The 20,802-nt window shown below is 39.6% G+C and overlaps 1 protein-coding gene across 3 annotated transcripts; it reads right to left on the reverse strand.

The window, feature by feature from the left end:
• Window positions 1–21: 21 nt before the first annotated feature.
• LOC311019578 (uncharacterized protein C14orf132-like) lies at window positions 22–20,579 on the reverse strand. Of its 3 annotated transcripts, none has more exons than XM_084019116.1 (3): window positions 20,420–20,579; window positions 13,842–13,918; window positions 22–366 (listed from the first exon to the last, which is right to left on the reverse strand). In XM_084019116.1, the coding sequence occupies exons 2-3, from the start codon at window positions 13,866–13,868 to the stop codon at window positions 148–150; spliced, it is 246 nt and encodes an 81-aa protein (XP_083875242.1). In that variant the 5' UTR covers window positions 13,869–13,918; window positions 20,420–20,579; the 3' UTR covers window positions 22–147. The 3 variants fall into 3 exon arrangements, with proteins under 3 accessions (XP_083875242.1, XP_083875241.1, XP_083875240.1); XM_084019115.1 differs by lacking the exons at window positions 22–366; window positions 13,842–13,918 and adding exons at window positions 16,271–18,038; window positions 18,836–18,884 and having other exon boundaries at window positions 20,420–20,477; XM_084019114.1 differs by lacking the exons at window positions 22–366; window positions 13,842–13,918; window positions 20,420–20,579 and adding exons at window positions 16,271–18,038; window positions 18,836–18,992.
• Window positions 20,580–20,802: the final 223 nt, after the last annotated feature.

Consider the following 20,802-nt stretch of genomic DNA (forward strand, 5'->3'; position numbering starts at 1 on the left):
CCCCCAAAAAGCATGCAAGTTTCTTTGAAACTTCAAAAATCAAATCAAAATGTAAGGCAATTTGACATGAATTCTGAAGAAAAATATATTTTCCGGACTCCCCATCATCAGACAGCAGCAGCAGCTTTGCTCCTCACTTCCATCGTGTCAGAAGGCACAAGCGCAAACCACAGCCACCACCACTATGTTGCCAATGGTTGCCAGCACAGCGATCCACAGCCAAATGGTGTCACTGGACACTTTCCCATCATCCTCTGCTTCTGAGGGTCGAGAGTAGCCGGCGTTGAGGTTTGAGGTGGACGTCTGCAGGGACGTGTTGCCGTTGTACGGAGAATCCATGAAGGCTCCGCTCACAGCCGGGAAATGCTGTCAGGAGAGAGAGAGAGGGAGACGAAGGATTAAAGTCTGAAGACTCAACTCGATTCTGTACGAGACAAAGTCTGAGGAAGGTTCAATGCTGAACTCAAAGCTGTAGTTCAGTGATTGGGATTTCATTTTCTTCATATTCCAGCAAGAAACAAACACAATTAAAATGTTGCAGTATATATTAGCAGTTGTGTTATGACTACAAGAGAATGACAGCAAGTTGTTGAAATAGATTGAACTGTTACATTGAGGATGAAACAAACAGTCATGTTTATATCAAATACATTATAAATTAAACAACTTTTCCATGAATGACGAGGGACAATTGTTTTGTAAGAATATAACCATGAGTTAAACATTCCTCTTTTAAACTGTTTTAGGTGCAGAAGGCAGCGCGATGCAACCGTCTTCAATATGGATCATCAGTTATATTCTTTGTCTGAAAAAACCTAAAATGAGATTCATTCAGCCTTAAATGAATCTTATAATGACAAGGACAGCGTGGCTGAACAATAACATGTTCTGTTCAGGAGGTCAACCCCACAGCTGTGCCTGGTCTCAGGACAGCTGTACTGTACAGTGAAGGGGAATCAGCATCTCAAAGGAATTCATTCTCAGACCGATTAACGAAGTCGGACACGTTATGCTTTATGTGTAGAGGGGGACAAACACACACTCACACACACGGGATGGAAGAGAAAGACAAAAAAAGAATCACAATTTTATCTCAGCTGGATGTGTGTGTGTGTGTGTGTCTGGGGGACTTCGATAGCACCCAGTCACCCAGACAGGAACGAGATCCCCTCAGTACACACATCCCTGGTAATTATTACTCAGAAATGTCCATGTCTACAGGAGGAACAAGCACTCTTTTTCTCACACACACAGAATAAAAGCGTTCTCTTGTTTTATTTGCTCGTGTCGCTGCTGGCTCTTCATTCTGGAGGTGTGACACCTGCGTTACAAACTCAGGTGGGTGAACTTAATTTACTGGAATTTTTCACACAAGCTCATGACACACTGCAAAAAAAAAAAAAAAGAAGCCAAGCACACGGACCGCTTCGTAGCGTTACATGCGAACTGTAGTCTGAACACCGTGATACAAACAGACAGCTCAGTGGGCATTAATAATTTAAACTTTCACTCTGACAGCTGAGAGGTTCAAGTGAGTTTGACCCTTTAACTTGTGGGTGTTTTAGCATGTAAAAGTACTATTCTGTGATTGCCAAACACCATTACTTCTAGCCTGACTGTGGATAAATGGAAGTATAGTACAGACACCAGAGGGTTACGTAGATCTGCATAGTTAGAAGATAAGGAGCAGTGACCAAGCTGCAGGATTTAACACAATTGGGCTGAGAAGGTGTTGCTCACATACTTATGGTGATAAATATTCAGATCATTCTGATCTTATCTTTTTACATTCCATTCACCCCTATTGTATTAGGGGTCAATGCAGATATTTAAAATCTCAGCATAGATAATTGTAACATATCAATATTTAATTGTTTTCATAGTAATGCAAGAACGGATGGCCGAGCACAACTGAATAGAAAGTGAAGACGCACAATGTATTAAAGAATAATCAGCATTCATTCATTAAGCCAGTGTGTCTGCAGCTGAGGTCAAACCCTTGTGACTGTAAATAGATTTTTTTCTTACAGTGTAGCTCTGGGATTCTTCAAGCATCAGGTTCAGTTTGACCCCAAAAGTCAAATTGTCACTGAGGAAACCCGTCATACTGAGGGGAATAAAAGAAAAGCAGTTTTACTTTTAGCATCACTGAATATTACAATATATATTACAATGGGAACCCATCTCAGTTTGTGCTTATTGTAGTCCTAAGATTGTAATGTCTTCACAGGGAGGCGGAGGTTTATTCATACTTTCCTACATACCCATATTGAATGAGTCAACAAGTAATCACTGGGGTCATGACATGAGGTTCAAATGTCTGCTGGTTTTGGCCAAATCAGCTTCTTGTCATCGTTCTTTACTGCAGCAGAGGTGCACTTGAGACACTTAAGCAGGTGAATGAGATCAAAAGTCCTGTGAGTGATTCCAAGACTTAATATGAATACAAAATATTAGCATTTTAAGGGATGCAGATAAAAATGTACTAATTTCATGTCCCAACCGGTATGGATTCCAGACCTTATATGGAATATGCAGGATTTTTGGTGCATAACCGTCTCATCGCATCTCACAAAACACCACAAAACCATTGTTTGTGTCATGTCTTCATTCTTTTGCAGGGCTGGAAAAAAAGAGCCTGAAATGCAACCGTTAATATATGGCAGCATAATTTATAAGATAGCTTTAAGAGCTCTCACATCAGCCACTTAATATGTATATTTAATTAACCACCTCCTGCGTTTTTTTCATGAGTGGAGGAAAAGGACGGGACTAAATGTTGGCGTTCTCGTGCTGGTTTGTAAGAACTTGAAGCATCCAAACATGCAACCAAATCACCCAATAGTACAGACAACAATCGCAACCTGGACAAAGCATTTTCTGGTGAAGGGAGCACTGAATTTGTTCACCTCGTTAAAAAAAAAGCCTCTGCCTAGAAGCGGTGTCTCATTCTATGAGTAAAACAGCACCGAAGGGTCATCAACAAAAACAGTATCGAATATGAACATGTGCAAGAGTTATGACACCACAAGCCTGCGAGACAAACAACCCAAAGATATGGGTTTGTTTTTAGAACTGCACGGGGCAAAAAGCTAAATACCTAGCGCATGCTGCTACGCTGCATGGTCAATTGAAAGGAGCAATTCAAGTGGATTCTTGATGGGGAATTCTGCCTATTCTGCCGAACGCACATGTGAATTACCATCGACATGACTAAGCAGAATCTTTAAGAACAAATAGTCTAATGTCATACAACATGAAAAAAGACAAATCATATTTCATATATTCTGCATGCTGCTTGTATTTTTGAAAGACGCGAAGCTCGCTCGGCTTGTAGATGTGATCAGCCTGTCAGTCTTGAAAGATTTTGCACTTAAACTAGCCAGCATACATCGTATCATCTTGTCCACTGATCAAATACAGACTTGACATTGGACAACATCAACATACATATGACCCAGGAATCATCATTGCATAGCTGTGTGACAAAATACCAACGAAAAGAAGAAATAATTCATTGTATTGAATTTTTATCTATCAATCATATTTATAACGATATTAAATAATGAAGAAAAAAAATCACTTGAAAACAATTTTGAAAATGTAATCTTAAATTGCTTCTGCTTTCCTTCTTTAATAACATAAACATGATCTTAGTATCTGCACGAACTGGTAGTAGTCCTTTAATAGCTTTTCTTGGGGGTGAGCATTAAAATTCAATGGAAAATTTTATTAATTGACACCACGTTCATCCAATCTCTAAACTGATCCAGTGACAGGGAAAGATGGTAGAACACTGTAACACTGTAAAAACACAGCAGAGATAGGAATGCTTTTTCAATGGGATATATAACAAATGGCACAATTTCAAACCCAATGCAAGTTCTTCTTCCTGAATACAGACGTATTTCCGTTGTATATCTGAATTACTGGCAAGGGCCTGTTCTCCACCTAAAACCATACACTGTTGGAGGGCCTACTCTCACTACGGGCCCTCCCCACCCCAGGGGCCCAAGTGAGCTTCTCAATCAAAGTAGCCATATTCTATTTTTTCAGAATTTCAGAACGAATGCACCAAAAGGCAAACAACAATATGAAGTGAAGGCTTTCAAATGCTTCTGTTGTACTCTCGAGGACGACACTCCAGTAACATGCTCCTAAAAACGGCTGCAAGCGTGCACTCAAACGAATGGTATTGAAAGGCTACCATCTATGCCACAAATGGAATGCATTTCCTAATGCAAACAACACATTTGTTATTGCTGAGGCTCTGACAGTGCCTGTCTGTCTGGATGTAGACAGAGGAGAGAAACACCTCAAAGTGCAATCACTCTTTGAAAGAGACAAGAAGTCAGTCAATTGGAGCATTATGACCTGTTTTCAAGACTAAAATGAAAAATAATTCATCTTTTTTTATACATCTTCTTCAGCTCACAACACCCACAGTGGTTTCCACTGCATTAACCTCAGAGGTAAATTGTAATCTATGTTTCAGACGCTCTAGATGCTCTGTAAAATCCTGTGGGTTTAACGGATTTTCACTTAGTTTTCTCACAGTATAGAAGGACTCAACTAAACAAGCTACAATAAATTAATTAGTGGGATGTTACACAATAATGTCCTCAGTAGGTGAATACGTCGTACGACAACAGAATATTAAATTAGTGAAATCAGGAACACTCCCAGGCACGGGCACACACACACATGCACAAACACACACACTAAGTAGGCTAACATTAGAAGTGGGAATCTGTTCATCGAGACTAAAATTAGATATACAAGGGAGTGACCTTTACAACTACTTCACATTTCTACTACATCCGTTTCTTACCATTTTAAATGTTTATCTGTACTCAGTTGAAAGGGCTTAATATGATCCTCTTCGAACAATTCTGCAACACACACACACACACACACACACACACACACACACACACACACACACACACACACACACACACACACACACACACACACACACACTTTTGCTATAGTGACCAGTGATATACTCTGTAAATGTATTTGACCCATATACATAATCGTCAAACATAAAAGAACTTTGTGAGGAGTCAAAAATGTGACTCCTCACATGACGGATGGGTGCCATTTAACAACATACCAGGTAGTGTTACAGAAATCTGACACCAGCTGCAGTAGTAGAAGCCCACACGCATACAGCCACTCAGCCCCACGTAGTTAGAAGTGATTTTACAACATGAGTCAACATAAAAAAAGCGTAAGCAAAGACACAAGTAGCCCAAATATAAATTGTAATTACAAAAGAAAACCCAGGAGGAATTTCTTACCACACTCAAGCATCACAACAACAGAAGTAAGAGACACAGCTGGTTTCACGTCAACTCAGTCTAATGTATCATAGATTCATTAGGTGGAGAGAAAGTTTATCCAATGCAGGTAGTTTGACTAAAACTGCTATATCAGAATTTGTGTTGCACCTGGAGCAGCAGGGTATCCTGCATGTTTGTAAGCCCACACACAAGCCATTCCACCATTCAAGCTGAGTTAATATTTCTACAACATGCAGATAAATGTAGCTATAAAACGTTTTTTTTTTTAAATCATAGGTTCCTTGCTACTTCTCGTTAGAATGTAAGCTTAGACAAACAGAAGAGAGAGATGCTTACAGTGTGTTGGGTTAGAGATGGGAGAGAGCACAGTAAAAATATCAAGAAGACAGAGATGGAGCAAGAAAAGAAACGAGAAGAGAAAGAGTTGTACCTACTGCCGGCTGTGTGTGAAGAAAGATCAGCTCTGGCGTTCCTGTCTGTCCTACACTCTGAGGCTGAGTGCATCTAAGGGGGGGGCAGCGCTTCATGAAGGCGGGAGACTGAACTCCATGTGTGAGACAAAGAGAGGGAGAGTACAACCAATGAAATAAACATGTACACTAAAGAGAGAGAGGGAGGTTCCTACTGGAGAAGTGAGTGTTGAGGACACAGATCACAGCATCGACACATACTGTAGGTGTATAAATACGTGTGTGTGTGCGCGTGTGTGTGTGTGTGTGTGTGTGTGTGTGTGTGTGTGTGTGTGTGTGTGTGTGTGTGTCACACGCGCGCGGGTGACAGAGGAGAGTTTTTCCAGGAGATGCTTTCATCCGTGAAACAGCTGCGCTGGGTGTTGTAGCCTCATACAGACAGACTACAGCTCACTAGCTGCGATTTCATCACTGATTTAATTTCCTGGTCAGATAAGTAGAGATTGATAAAAATGCAAAAATGACTGCTAGAACATTAACAACAACAACAACAACAACAACAACAACTCAGACTTACTTAGAACTCGGTGCAAAAAAGACCAATTACAGATTATTTGAAACAATGTCTCTCAAACAATACGACGGTAAACAGTCGGAATGACAGGGTGAGTGGGTATACGACGTGATGGAAGTCGTAAATCAGATTTGAACCAACAGCTTTGTGAGCACATGGCGGTCGACTCAGCCTGCTGACTCACCAGGATGATCAGCTTTTCTGCATCTACATCTGGGACTCTGATACACGCACAACACAAGTAATCAAATGTAGGCTTCCTGTTTTTGCTTGCTGTGTTTTACACACATGCATACACGATGAACATATGGCATGCACCTGCCAGCACGTACACTGCTAGTGTGTACGTTGGGACGGTATGTGTGCATATTGTGTGTGTATGGATGGGTGAATGCATGGGCGAGAGAACATGCATCGTCCTGCTTGTGTACATCATGTTATGCAAACGGATCAAAGGATCAAGTAATCAAATCAAGACATGTCACCTCTTTAGTCTTCTATCTGCATGTTTCCTTTCTTTAACACTCTAAATGAGTAACTTATAACAGCTGTCTACGGCCATCACACTGTTGTATTAGCTTCTAATCCCAAAAGAGAAAATAAATGAGAGAGAACGAGAAAGACGGGGTTATTATGATAAAACAGGACTCCATTGTCCTCTTTCCTTAACCTCGCCTTTCTATTTTTATTCTATTCAAAATCAAACCCTGATGCTGCCACATGCTTGTCGTATCTCCATGACGTAATACCCAACTGTTTACCCTTATTGATTGACACTATCTTCCCCGTGCATCTGTCCCTACATACTTCTGCCTCCCACTCTCTCATCACATTGACTCTCCTTGCTGCCACCTGTAAAACATATTTCTCTTGCACCTTCTTCACTAACTTCATTTATTTACTCTCCTCTCTCCCTCCATAGGTTGTCCCACACCTCCCCGTATCCCTCGTATCATCCCAATCCAGAGACAGATTAGACAGGACATCCTGGTATAGCGTGCAGTGCTACATTGAATGTGGGATTAGAGACGTGCATATAGAGCTTCAAATCTCTAAATCTCTGAAAATGAGAAAGCTACTGCCACATGGCGTATCAGATGCACAACATAACTTTTGTGTATAATAAGTGGGCATACGAGCATGCTTCCTGTGCCCATCTGTGAGTGTGTCTCCTGTGGGGATTTAGATGTAGGAAGCATATGTGTGTAGTCTTTGCATCTGTGTGAGTGTGTGTCTCCAGGAAAGTGACGGTTGATAAAGTTATATAATGTTCTTCTAAGAGGAGATTCAGATACCGCCTCTGGTGATCACATGCACACGCGCACACACACTCATCAATCACTGGAAGCACACACACACACACACACACACACACGAGGCTGGGGTTTATTTAAAATGAGGGGAACTTGAGCGGAATAAGTGGATTTTGGGTGAAGAAGAAAAAGAACTCTCCCATAATTAGCCAATGATGGGGGTTAGGGCAAGACGGCCGAGAGCTCAGTTATCATTTATGAGGCATTTGTCTCACAAGCTATTTATTTCACAAGCTATTAGTGTAGCCAGCGATGTGAAGTTTGCTCCTGGGCGAGGGAAATATGTCAGCCTTGTGCACATTTTCTCAACTACGCAACTTTACCAAGCAAATTAAGATTATATTTGCATTTTATAAATTTCAAAATCGATTTTTCCACGGCTGGAAATGTGGGTCTCCATCCGTGTTCGCTTGAACAGAAAAAACAGGGATGAAAGAAAAAGGATGGAAAAGAAATGAAAGGGTGAATATAAGCAGCCCCGCAGCAGGCAGCTGTTCTGTGCTTCTTCATGAAACATCTGTTGTGAAGAAGAAACGGAACAAGAGAGAAAGAGAAAGTGAAGACAGGAGGGGAAATACAGAAGTGAGAAAGAGAAACAAAAGGAGAGGGCGGAAGAAAGGGTGAAGATCTATAAAAAGAAAATACTATATGAAACATTCATTTCTCTCCTTTGCACGTCTGCAAAAAGGATCTGGTCACAGAACTTATACAGTGTGTCTGTGAGTTTGTGGTGTATGTGTGCCCTCACCCAGTCATGTAATAAACATCCAATTCATCAAATGATTTTAGAATATTTGAAACATTTGCATTATAACAACACTAAAAGGTCTCCAGACATGATAGCGACACTGAAGCTGTACTGAGGTGCACCGGGGCTTTGAGCTGAATGCTCACAATGACAATGCTAACAAGTGACTGGTGAGCGGAGTCGTAAGTTATGTAGGCCTAGAGTTACATTAAATGTATAAGCACTTTTAATTACGTTATTTAAATGATCAGCCACTCTATTCTATTTGCATCAAAATTAAGCTTGGTTTAAAAATCTCTTTCAATGAGGCAATACATTTAACTAAAACGTTTTATTCATTTTATTAAGGCTTTTAAAAGACCTGCAGATACAGTCTCCTGCTAACACAGAGTGCATTTCAAATGACTCTCACGAGATGATGATTTTGCCCTGAAATAATAATGAAATGAAATCAAGCAAACTAAATCAAAACGTGGAAGCAGCTGAAAATAAACTCCATGATTTCCAAGTACTTTTGCCGTGAAATGAGAAGAAAATACTGCCGCTATTATGTCCAGAGGGGACTCGAGATGAATGAATTCAGAACAAAAAAAAATAATAATAATGGAGGGAGCAAGATTAACAGAGAGGAAGACAGAGACAATAGAATGAGCGAGAAGAGAATAAGTGAGAAGAGGAGCGTGACAAGGCAGAGACTCCCGTCTGTAGGTTATGGTGAGTACGAAGAAAAAACTACGTGAGAGAGCGAGAAAGAGAGAGGCTTGTTCTCATGGCTGGTTGAATCTTTGCTTCGTTTTGCTGGAGGCTTCGGAGCCTGACAGACGAGGAAAGAACAGCATTCATCGACATCGTTGAGTGACCTTATCCGGCTCTCATAAGACCCTTCATGCTTCAAACACACGCACATGCACATTGTAATGTAATATCAGTAATATATGCTGTGTGAGAGAGATTATCCTAATCCTAGGTACAAAAGAAATCTGCTATTGCATTGGGATAATGCTAACTGCCAAGGTATCACAGAAAAACAATGACCCATTTGCTGCATTTCATTTAAAGCTAAATCAACATGATTGAATGTATCATCAAAATAGTATACTTTTACTCACAAAATACACTTTAATGTAATGAGGCTCCAGGTTAGATGGTAAACATGAATGTATGCATATATTAAAAGATTTTCTCCAATGATCTCAATGACTCATTTACATAACAAAAGTACAGTTGTGTCCACGCATATACATGTCTAATGTGTGTTTAATCTGTGGTGCCATCCATGCTGAATGAATAAAGCATTATTACGGTTTACACTATGCGTGCCATGAGTGACTCATCTGGCTGTATGCTTAATGTGTTCGGCAGAGTCATAACCTTATCTCTGCAGGTTATCTCAACTCTCGTAGCTGGAATAATAAAAGGAAGAGACACTGACAAGATGTTTTCACATTTTACACATATAGACATTCATCCACCTTAGATGACTCCTGTGTTTGTGTTGCAAAACAAAAAGACGATGCAACATTCAGTGGGAGTGAAGTAAACGTCCAGACTACACATGAAGGAGGTATAACCTATTCCAGGCCTCAGGATCTGATTCATCGATAGCCCATGTATTGAGGGATTGTATGACCTAGTTATTCCAGCTGCTTCTGGACTCCAATTGTTTTTATGTTGAGGAGAAACTTCTTACTGTGCAGGCACAGTCACCTAGAAAAAGAAAACATCTACCATAGTTCAGACTTGGTGAAAAGCCTTGGTATTCCTTCCATACAGGACATGCCAGATTTCTGTACAATGGTCACAAATGTCTAGATCAGAGATCTTCAACAGGGGGTTCGCAGAGTTACTGCAGGGGGTCCCCGAAATTATTTGATATATATTCATCAAACTTTTTTTTCATGTCCAAAAATACACCTTAACATAATAATAATAATAATAATAATAACTTTATTTGTATAGCACCTTTAAAAACAGCAGTTAACAAAGTGCTTTGACATGGTTAAAATCACAACACACACACAAATACAGTAAAAAGCATCATTGTATAAAATGTACAGAGGACATAAGAGGAAATTATTGTTAGCTTGATTAAAAAGGTGCTTGCAAAGAAAGAAAAACAATGGGATGAAGGGATAAAAAGATAAAAAGACGGCATCACAGGAAGGCAAGTCTGTAAAAATGAGTTTTAAGAAGTGATTTAAAAGATGACACTGATCTCCGCGGGCAGGTCGTTCCAAAGCGTGTATGCACCTATAATAAATATAAATCTTCATGTTTGTTTAATATTATGTTGAGAAATTGCGATGTAGAAATGCCAAAATGGAATTAAAATATGAATCTGTCAACAATTATTATTTGAATGGCTTAGCATTGTATACATACATCTTTACAACATTATACATGGCAATATAGGCTGCACTACACATTATTATTGGCCTGGTTTTATTAGCAACACAATTTGATATGATATGTAATAGGGGTCCCTACTCCGGGTCACTATAGGCCTTGGGGGTCCTTGGCCTGAAAACACTGAAGACCTCTAGTCTAGATATTAATAAAATGAGGAATGATACATTTGTTTATAAAATCTTTTTTTGAATCCTAAAATACTGTATGGTAACTTTAAAGTATATTCACTGCATCTGCACAACACCGATAGAAATGCACAAATTCAAAGTTATGCCTACAGTGTTGAACTTCATATTGCTTAGAACTATGATAAAACGTGCTTTTCTTATACAAACAGCCCTTTTCGCTTAACAGAGAAGAGGAGCTGCAAATGATGCATCAGATCCGTGTCTGTGTCGAAGATACCCGCCCCCCCCTGAAGTACTTGATAAACGCTTTAGCAGATGGTAATCTGACCTAACTCTCCATCACATACACCTTGATAGACACAACTTAATTAAACACAATCTAATATTCACAAAAGAAGTCTACTGGTCCCTGTTTGAGCTCAGTGTCTTGCTCAAGGACATATCAGTGATAGAAACAGGAACATCTGTATGATGATGGACATGACATTCTAACAAAATTAAATGTTCTTCTTAAGCTTTTTCTCCAGCTCTTAGAAAAATTATTTTAAAATTAGTCGATTTATTATGTAGTTAATATGCTGACCACATCTATGATGCATTTCAGTCCCCCTTGAGCCTTTCAGCTGCAAAACCACCTCCGTCTTTTATCAATTTCTAAGAGACAAAGTTTTGGAGGTGCACGGTTGTCTCTAGTAAGACGTTGACTGCAGAGTGTGCAGAGACAGTTAGCGTTGGGTGATTAAAGACCACACATTGAGCACACCTGATTAAGTATCTGAGAACAGATGGCTATCAGATGAGGCTTTCCATCAAACTCCTTCAGCTAGACAGGGTTCACGTTTGGAGTAGACCGGCTCAGTGAAAATGTTCAGGAATTTAAAGGGGAATACCGCTCAATCCAGAAATCAGAAAATGGGACCCAATTTCTGTGCAGCAATTTTTCAAAATGGATGAAATTTTACAATCATTCAGAAATTGATTGTGGAAAGGCGGCGACATCTTTCACAGTAACTTGAGTGTGTCATTGCACAGAGGGTTAGCTGATTTAGTACCTTTGAGCAGGTGGCTATCAAAGGGGATTTCACATCACATCTGCACAGCTGGACAGTGTACACTGCAGGAAATGGATACCTTATTCGCTGCATGTGTCTGGCTTCTAGTTTCCCATTTATTATTCAACATCACTCCTGGTGCACTTTAGTGGCAAACATGTTTGATACATGAAACCTCAAGCTGTTAGGAGTCTACAAAAATAGAGATAAATGTATACATTTCTCTCCTGTTCAAAATAACAATTGAACAATAAAGAAAAACTGCAGAAGTAGTGGCTCAGTCCAAGCTCAGTCTCAATAACACCATCTAGTGTCCAGCTTCAACTTGAAACCTCTCTCAATTCATTGCTCATCTAAAAGACATAACTAATAAACCACACATTTCTTTTCTGACAAGAAAGGAAAAACTTCCTCTAGCGAATCGAGCAATAAAGTAACAGTGACTCGATGCAGTAAAAGCAGGACTTTCACTTTGCCGGCACTGGAAAAGCCACAGTAATTACTTTCAAAATACATCCATAGGCAGCAAAGCTCTTTACTTAACAAATGGAGCTTGGTTGTCACAAAGTTCTGCCCTCAGGCCAGTAAAAACTCAACAGCATAGGTCAGAAGAGACAGGGAGAAAATGGGACACTGATGTTTTACCACCACACAGAGCCGGAGAGGAGATAGGACTGCTGCAGTAACTGGGATAGCAGGAAACAAACCCACCAGCAAAAAGAATCACTTCATCTATTGTTAATATCAGCTTCTTTGTAGATGGAGATTAATTCTCCTCATTTTTATGAATTTCAAGAGCACTGGCATACAAAATTTAAAAATGTGTATAATGCATGCTCTGAAAAAACAGAAGCCCCTTTAATTTATATTTAAAACTACTTAATGGAAACCTATTTTGACACTAGCAGACAAATCATGAAAATTATACTTAATATAGCAGCAGAGTAAGCTGTGAGAAATAAAAGCAATATTTAGTTTGAGTTAGGCAAATTGCTTCATGGTATCAGTATCCTTGTCAAACTTAAAAAAAAAATGTTAGTTTAACGATATAACTGGAACGAAAATTGCTCTCAGGCTCAACACAGTACATGTGTTTATGGCTCAGGGATGCTTCACTCTACTCACAAAGGACTGAAGCAGCCCTCATAGACTTGTTGTTTTCCAATAAAGCGTGAGCCCTTGCCTGCATGGCTTCTACTTTGCAGTCTGCTTCTGTGTCATCTTTGTATGTGTGCACTGTCTAGAATCGTATAACTACCATTCAAATTTGTACTTTACAACTTTCCTAGATGTCTTGTGACTCAGTGCGTGCAGCTACGTTTCACGCCCGAGTTATACAGAGTGATAAATAGAAAGATCCCATAGCATCTGCATTATGTCTACTTAAATAAACTTCTTCCAATATCAGACATGACGTGAGGGATTTCACGATTGTTGTGATTGTTAGTCATAAAAACAACAAAAACATCCGATACCATCACACATGTAAAACTAGAATAACTGTCTTGTGTGTGTGTGTCTCTGTCATGTTGCGGTTTACATCCATGTCTGTCTTAAATGTCATCATTTAATCATTTTATTCTAAAAGACATTTGGGTGAAATTGTCATACATTCTTGAGTTCCGGCCAAAAATGTGCCTTTCCAAGGTCACGGTGACCAATTTCTAATCAGTTCATCCTGGAGTCCAAGTTTGTGCCAAATTTTAAGAAAGCATTCTCACAAGAATGGAGGTAGCATCGGTGATGTTGACCAACAAAATCCAATCAATCCTTGAGAAATACCTTATATATATCCTTATGTATATCACGTTCACAAGAATGGAACGGATGTGCGTACGTACAGACAACCTGAAAACATAACGCCTCCTTGACTGATAAACGTATTTCCGCTTCCTTACCTGTGCTGCCATCAGTGATAACTCCATCACCTCTGGATCGACTGTGGCCAGCCTGAGTGTGTGAAAGTCAGATTTGACTGCAAAAGAAAAAGCAAATTAGAAGAAGTTAAAAAACAAAAAGGGGGATGAGAAAATTCTCAGAGTCTGCACTGCTGTGCTTCGCTGGATGAGCATGGATGTAGATGTGCTACATAGTGACACAATGAACGCTTTTCATGCTTCATGGAAGAGTATATTCACTCAGCACATCTCTCTCTCTCTCTCCCGTTCTGTATGGATGTGTATGTTGGGGGGAGGGGAGGGGTAAACTTGTGCTTGAAGCATGCCAGGCAAACCCTGCAGAATTACTGTTCACATTCTGCTCTTTTGACACCACTACCATGTGCATGTTCCTACCATTTTATTGTATTGTTATTGTTTGTATTTTATTTGAAATTAACCTCATAAACCTTGAATTATTCATCTCCATCTGAAAATAATAAACAATCTTTGTGTATCTCCATTTTGTATCTTGAATGCATCTCATGCTTATAGAAAGGGTTTAGTGGCTTAAATGTGATTAATAGGTAGTTTATTATCAATTAATTTATTACCTAGGTAATCCATTTATTAACACGTTATGTAATGTTTATTTCAGTCCGACTATTTTTACAATGGCTTTTGAATGGACTTGTTTTTATCACAATCGGTTTTCTCACCCGAACACTTGCTGACAACAAATGTCAGCAACTACTACTTAACCTAGATAATCCATCTGGCTCTTTATATGAATTTACATGCGGTGGGTGAGGGGCAGCACATGGTATCTGTCAACTGTAGTGTGAAGTAAGCAACTCTTCAAATCCATTCATCCGTATATTTTATCATCAAAATAGGTGTTGTGCTTTCGAAAATGACCCACATCCGAATTTTATAATCCGCCTCCTCATGGTTAAACTACTTTCTCCAGGATCAAAACCTAAACTGGTCAAGTCAGGTTTCCATTCTAATAAAGGACAACATTTCCAACAAAAGTGTGAACTAATGCATGTATCCACCTACTACTGTTGTGCAAATATTAGGAGCCGGGTGCACTGAGATTAAACAGTTGGTGATAAATTCTACCGCAACTTGATGATGGAATTAAAAACTTAAACCAAACTAAAACAATGTGCAAAACATGGAAATACATGGATATATATTCATGCCTTCATTTGAGGTCTACATATAATATGAAAATCTGATGTTTTAGCTTCAGTAGATGTTTTAACATAATTTAGTTCATTTATAAAAAGGCCAATGCACATGAATCATAATTTATGTAAATGTGCCAGTGTTAGCCAGCTGGCTCATTTTCAACTGCAGTGCTTTGGCAAGATGTTCTGAAACCAATGAAGTGCTGGCTAAAAATTTAGACAGAAGAGAAAAAGGACAATGGCAACAACACAAGCATTCACATGACAGTGCTCAAGCCATGCAGAGAAGCAGGAAACGGCAAAAAAAATAAAGGAGTCGGCCTTAAAAAAAATAAAAGGCGTAGGCCAATAACAGAAACAATATGCATATCAGCAACAAAACGAGGTCACTAGGTCCTGATGAAGGTCAATAGACCGAAACATTGACTGATTAAATAAAAGAGCTTCAAGTGAGTGCAGGAGCAAGTGTTGATTTTTTATCAGCAACAATACCCATTTGATTTTTGTTAGCAGATTAGGTTATAATATGACACTGTCAGAGATACATCTGTATTTGGGTATCCAGTTGGAACTATTTTCAACATAACCAACCACAGACGTTTTGTTGGAGCTCCTTGAAGATCAACTGTTAGGGGACTAAACTCTGGGATATTTCGACTTTTGTGAATTCCCAGCATTTAAATGCATGTTTTTTTTTTATTGCACAAATTGAAATGTGCATTACAGCATGGGGATTGAAAGGCAGCAAGGCTGAAAATGTACAAAACCAAGCTGTAACCATTTCACTTAACTATTTGGGACCATGTTGTGTATAAAGTGCATTTTCTTGTTGTGAAAAAAAAAAATCACATATACACACAACACACAGTTTTGCTCAGACAGGCACACTTATTTTCTGGTCTTTGCTTGAAATGAGCACAGCTGCTGTAATGTCAAAGCACACCAAACATAACTGTAGACCTCTATTGTTGGCCTATTCTGCGGCCTTTGGAACAATTACTCTCGCATGAGAAAACCACTTATCATAAGTCTGTTGCCTTAGTGAGTGCGTTACATGTAAGAGCAAGGAAATTACTATATTTGTGTGCCCTTTGTGAGCCTGCATGTGTACATCTGAGGAGAGAGGTTCATTTTCCCTGAGGGCCAGCGAGTCCAGCTGGCAACAGAGTAAGAAACTGATTTTGAACAGGAGAAAGACAAAAAAGGCAGACGTGGATTGAGAGAGAAATACGCAGGTAATCGACAGTATTGTTTCATATTTTTCATAATTTATTTCACCATTACCCCACGACAGGTTGCATGTGTGCAGTTTGTCAAAGAGAAACTAGCCTGCAGAGTTTGTATCTGCTTCACAATACTTTACACACATCCACTTCATAACTGCCTAAAACAGTTTTAACATAGAAAAAACGGTCTAATCCATGGACACTTCAAAAATACATTTGATTTATATCACAAATTTTAAAAATACAAAAAAATATCTCAAGGTGCTTCACATACAGGGTTGCTGTTGAGAAAACATAGTAAAAGTGACCCACAACAAATCTTAATAAACACTATTATATACAGCTGTAGCACATTAGCAGAACGATTCCATTAACTATTTAGAGATGGGGGAAACATGGAGGGGCTGCTTTTGCTCTGGCTTTGTCTCCAAATCCTGAGGGAAATATCTGGATCTTGAATAGCTCAAATCTCCGTTTGTGAAGGTACGAGGGGATTTATCAGGCAGCAGATTCATTGAAAACCTGAGTGGTGAGTGTGAACCAAAACCATAAAGTTGTTGGCTGTAAAACCAAAGACAATGAAGCGAAAGAACGGCAGAGTTGGGTGAATTATCTGTGGGTTCAGTGCCCGTTTTCCCATTATACACATTTGTTAAAAAAAAAATAAAAAAAAACATTGATTAGTGCAGCTGGAAGTTGCCTCCAGATCTCAAATTACACAGAATATATCTGTTGACACTTCATTTCCAACGTTTTTAAAAAGCGTACAGGTAGCTGTGTCAGTGCTTTCTTTAGCAAACTGGCCCTATAAATGCAGTGTATGTTTTATTGTACAGTGCATTTCTTTTTAAGAGATTTTACTGCTGCTGGTGCCAAAACACCCACAATAGCCCCGACAACTCCACCCACCGCTGCTCCGAGGGCCATGCATAACGGACCACCTGCAGTGCCTGCAGCAACCCCAACTGCAACACCGACTTCAGCCGATGTTACTATCAAACCGGTTTCAAGGAATTTGTTTCTTTTTTCTGCCTTTTCTCTTGATTTATTTTTGTGCTCTTCATTAAGAGAATTTAACTTTTTCTCCAGCAGTTCCCCCTTAAACATTGACCTCAGTTGTTGTTCTTCTCTGTGCTTTTGCTCTGCATTCTGCTTCATAATTTTCTCCTCCTCTTCTTTGATTGCTAGCTCAGCCAACTGGAACATTTCATTCGTGTAAAATGTTCCTCCATTATCACAGACCATAGTTCCTATCTTTGCGAGCAGATGAGGCACCTGTTCGTCATCTGGAACTTTGTTATTTAAGACGTGATACCGCCAGTTGCATTTTGCAATCAAATTGCAAAGCGGTTGACTTTGTCGAAAGAAATTTTCGATACTTGTGCGTCCCAGCTGATCACCGTGAGTGAAGAGCACCAAGGTGTAAGCTACCGCTTCATCTCCGAACACCTGCTGAAGGAGTTCAACTGTTTTCTGTTCTTCCAACGTGAATCTGCCCACCTTGATCACAATCAGGAACACATGGGGACCGGGGGCGGTGAGAGAGATACACTCTTTCAGCTTTCTGATCACTTCAGCTTCCTGGTACTTTGTATCATAAATGCCTGGTGTGTCAATGACTGCAACCCTTCGTCCATCCACCGCTCCTTTGGCCTTTTCACACTCCGACGTCATGGAGCGTGGAGAGAAGGCCGATGTAAACGCCTGTCGATTTAGGATGGTGTTTCCCGACGCACTCTTCCCACTGCCCGTCTTTCCAATCAGCACCATTCGGATTTCACCACATGGATCCACATCTACAAAACAATGTGAGAAATGAGAAATAAGCAGGGAAAATCTGTCAGATGGTAGAAGTGTCAAGTATCATGTATCCAGGGATATGAATAACCACATTTCTGTGTTGCATAGACATATTCCAAATATGATCAAAACTGCAATTTATTTTAAAAAGAGGCCTTTTCACACAAGCACAACCTTAAGTCTGAACATCTGCATGGAAATATAAAAAACAATGGTGGGATCTAATAAATCACCCCTGATCGTGAATTCAGCGGATTTCCGTCGACGTAAAAATGTTTGACCAATGATATCCTTTGTTACAACTGCTGTCAAAATTCCAAGTGCATCTCTCACTTCTCAATTTGCCTTTCCTCATCTCCTTGTCCCGCTCACGGGAGTGGCATGCTGAGGAGGCATTTAAGAAAATCAAACTACCTTGCCTTGGAGCCGTCATTACAAATTGACATCAATTAAATATGCTACACTCACGGCAAAAGGCTGTTTGATCGTGCATTTTAAACATCTTTAAATAAATACAAAATATGGATACAAGAGGAAACTTTGTAGGTTCCACCATTCAGAAAACAAGCATTTTAAAAATTGTTGACATTTACAGAGCACCTCCGGGTGATGTTATGAACTCACACAGAACACCGTTTGATTACCTGGCGTATCTGGGACTTCCACAATATGTTCAAAAGCAGCAATAGGGGTTATTTCAGCCATGATTGAGGAAACATTTCCAGTCAAAGAACACAGCACATTAAAAATACAACCATAGTTTAAACAAAATAGGCAGGAAAGGGCAGATTACCTGTATTCAGGTTCCTTGCTGTACAGCCGTCCACGTCTTCTGTCTGACTCTGAGAGTCGAGGGACATGGTTTCACAGATTTCGAGATAAACCGCTGGGCCTTCTCTGGCACGCTTGTGAGAACTGGTGGTTTTGTAGTTACACAGTATATTAGCTCCTCCCCCTTTGTTCTACCATTGGCAGCGTTCCATTAAACTTGTTTAAAAGTCAGCATTCAAGTTTGTTCACATTCTAGAGAAACTGAAAGTAAAATATGTCCCTGCAAACAGGAAATATATTTTCCTGTAACACCGCTAGTACATTCAGGACAATTGACTGACATGAAAAACATTTCTGGGAACTCGCAGCATTTCAAAGAAAACATGTCCAAGTATTGAAGGTTACATGTGGACACCAGTAAGTGATGGTGAAGCCATACAACATCCTCTGGGAACCATGAATGTGTGTACAGAATGTCATGGTAAGTGATCAAATAGTTAAAAAAGCACATTTTCCATAAACATATTTTTGAAGCTATATGGAAATGCCAAAATTCAACAGCTGATACACTAAATGTGATATGGAAACGCCTTGGCCAAATAAGTTCAATCAGCTTTTCCGGCTGTCGCCATAATCACAAATATATACTCGTCTTTGTCTCCGGCGAGTATGAAACATGGACAATATTGGCAGGCATGAAAGAACAGCAACTTTCTGGTTGTCAACCTCTGCTCCTACTGTTTACTGGCAGATTACAACCATGTGTGAAACACAAATATTTTAGAATTAGCACATGATATGCTATAGTTACCATGGTCAGCAAAAATTGCACTATTCCTCTAAACACTCACGTGAAAGCTGTAAGAGAGGAAACAAATGTGTTCTCTGTTTGAATGCAGTTTCAGTTCAGAGGGCATTTCAGTTGCCTATTAAGGCAGTTTTTTTCTCGCCACTGTCGCTGTTACACTTGCCCCTGGGTGGGTGATGTTAGGACTTTGAAATTGTGTTGACTCTGGAAATTGTGAGCGTATTCTGCTCAATGTGTGAAGTGTCCTGAGATGACTTCTGTTGTGATTTGACACTATAAATAAAATTGAATTGAATTCAGTTTTACTTTGTAATCTCAAACCACATTTCTTCACTAAATACAGACGATAGTTCTCAGGATATCCAGTCTATGAAAAGTTAGCCGACTTTGTAATATTTATCACATGTTTTTCTACTTACAGGAACTTCCCATCAGCACAGACACCTTTACCGTCAACACTGAAATGGGAGTAGCCACATTCCAGTTGTCAAAGAACGCTTTAAATGTCTGTGTGTGTAAAAATCCCCAGTCATTGCCCAACATTTAACATCTGCTTTAGTCATCCATCACTGTGACAGCAATTGTACATGACCTGTGATGCAAGACAAAGTTTGACCCATTTGAGACATGTCACGAAGGTATGAAAAAGCACATACTGCCCAAGCTGAAGGATGGCTTTGTAATTTTATATGCAAAAGTGCAGTGTAATGTGATTTGTTGAATAACTTCACTTTATTCCTTATCACAGAATTGTGGCCAGTTTCCATATCTTATTGTTCATGGAATAAGTAGATTTACCTGCTCCGTGAGATTTGAAAGTGAAGGCCTCTTCTTCACGACTTCTCCAGAAGCTCTGGTGTTGGGTGAACCACAGATGCCTTGCTGTCAACTGGATGCCTTCACTTCATGAAGGTATTTTAGCTCCTGAACAGTGTCCGTCCTCTCTTCACTTTGCAAAGAAAGTTGAGCATAATCCTCCCACCTGTCTGACATAGTCAAACTGCAATGTTTTACTAGCGACATTGATTGTTGACTGTCATAATGCAAGAAATGTGAACTCGTACATAAAGTAACTTCATAACTTTCCTCTACGCGGGATACAATACAAATAACTTTTAACTTGGTCATGTGTTTTAGCTGATCTCTCACACAAACTTTAACGGCAACAGCAACATGAACCA

The sequence above is a fragment of the Eutrigla gurnardus genome (assembly GCF_963514095.1).
Source record: "Eutrigla gurnardus genome assembly, chromosome: 10".
In the NCBI taxonomy this organism is placed as follows: domain Eukaryota; kingdom Metazoa; phylum Chordata; class Actinopteri; order Perciformes; family Triglidae; genus Eutrigla; species Eutrigla gurnardus.

Excerpts from the sequence above, each read along its gene's own strand:
- LOC311019578 (XM_084019114.1), bottom strand. The coding sequence starts at position 18,902 with ATGTCCCTCGACTCTCAGAGTCAGACAGAAGACGTGGACGGCTGTACA. Across the intron at positions 18,039-18,835 it reads AGCAAGGAACCTGAATACAG|ATGTGGATCCATGTGGTGAA; the intron begins GTAATCTGCCCT and ends ATTGTTTTGTAG.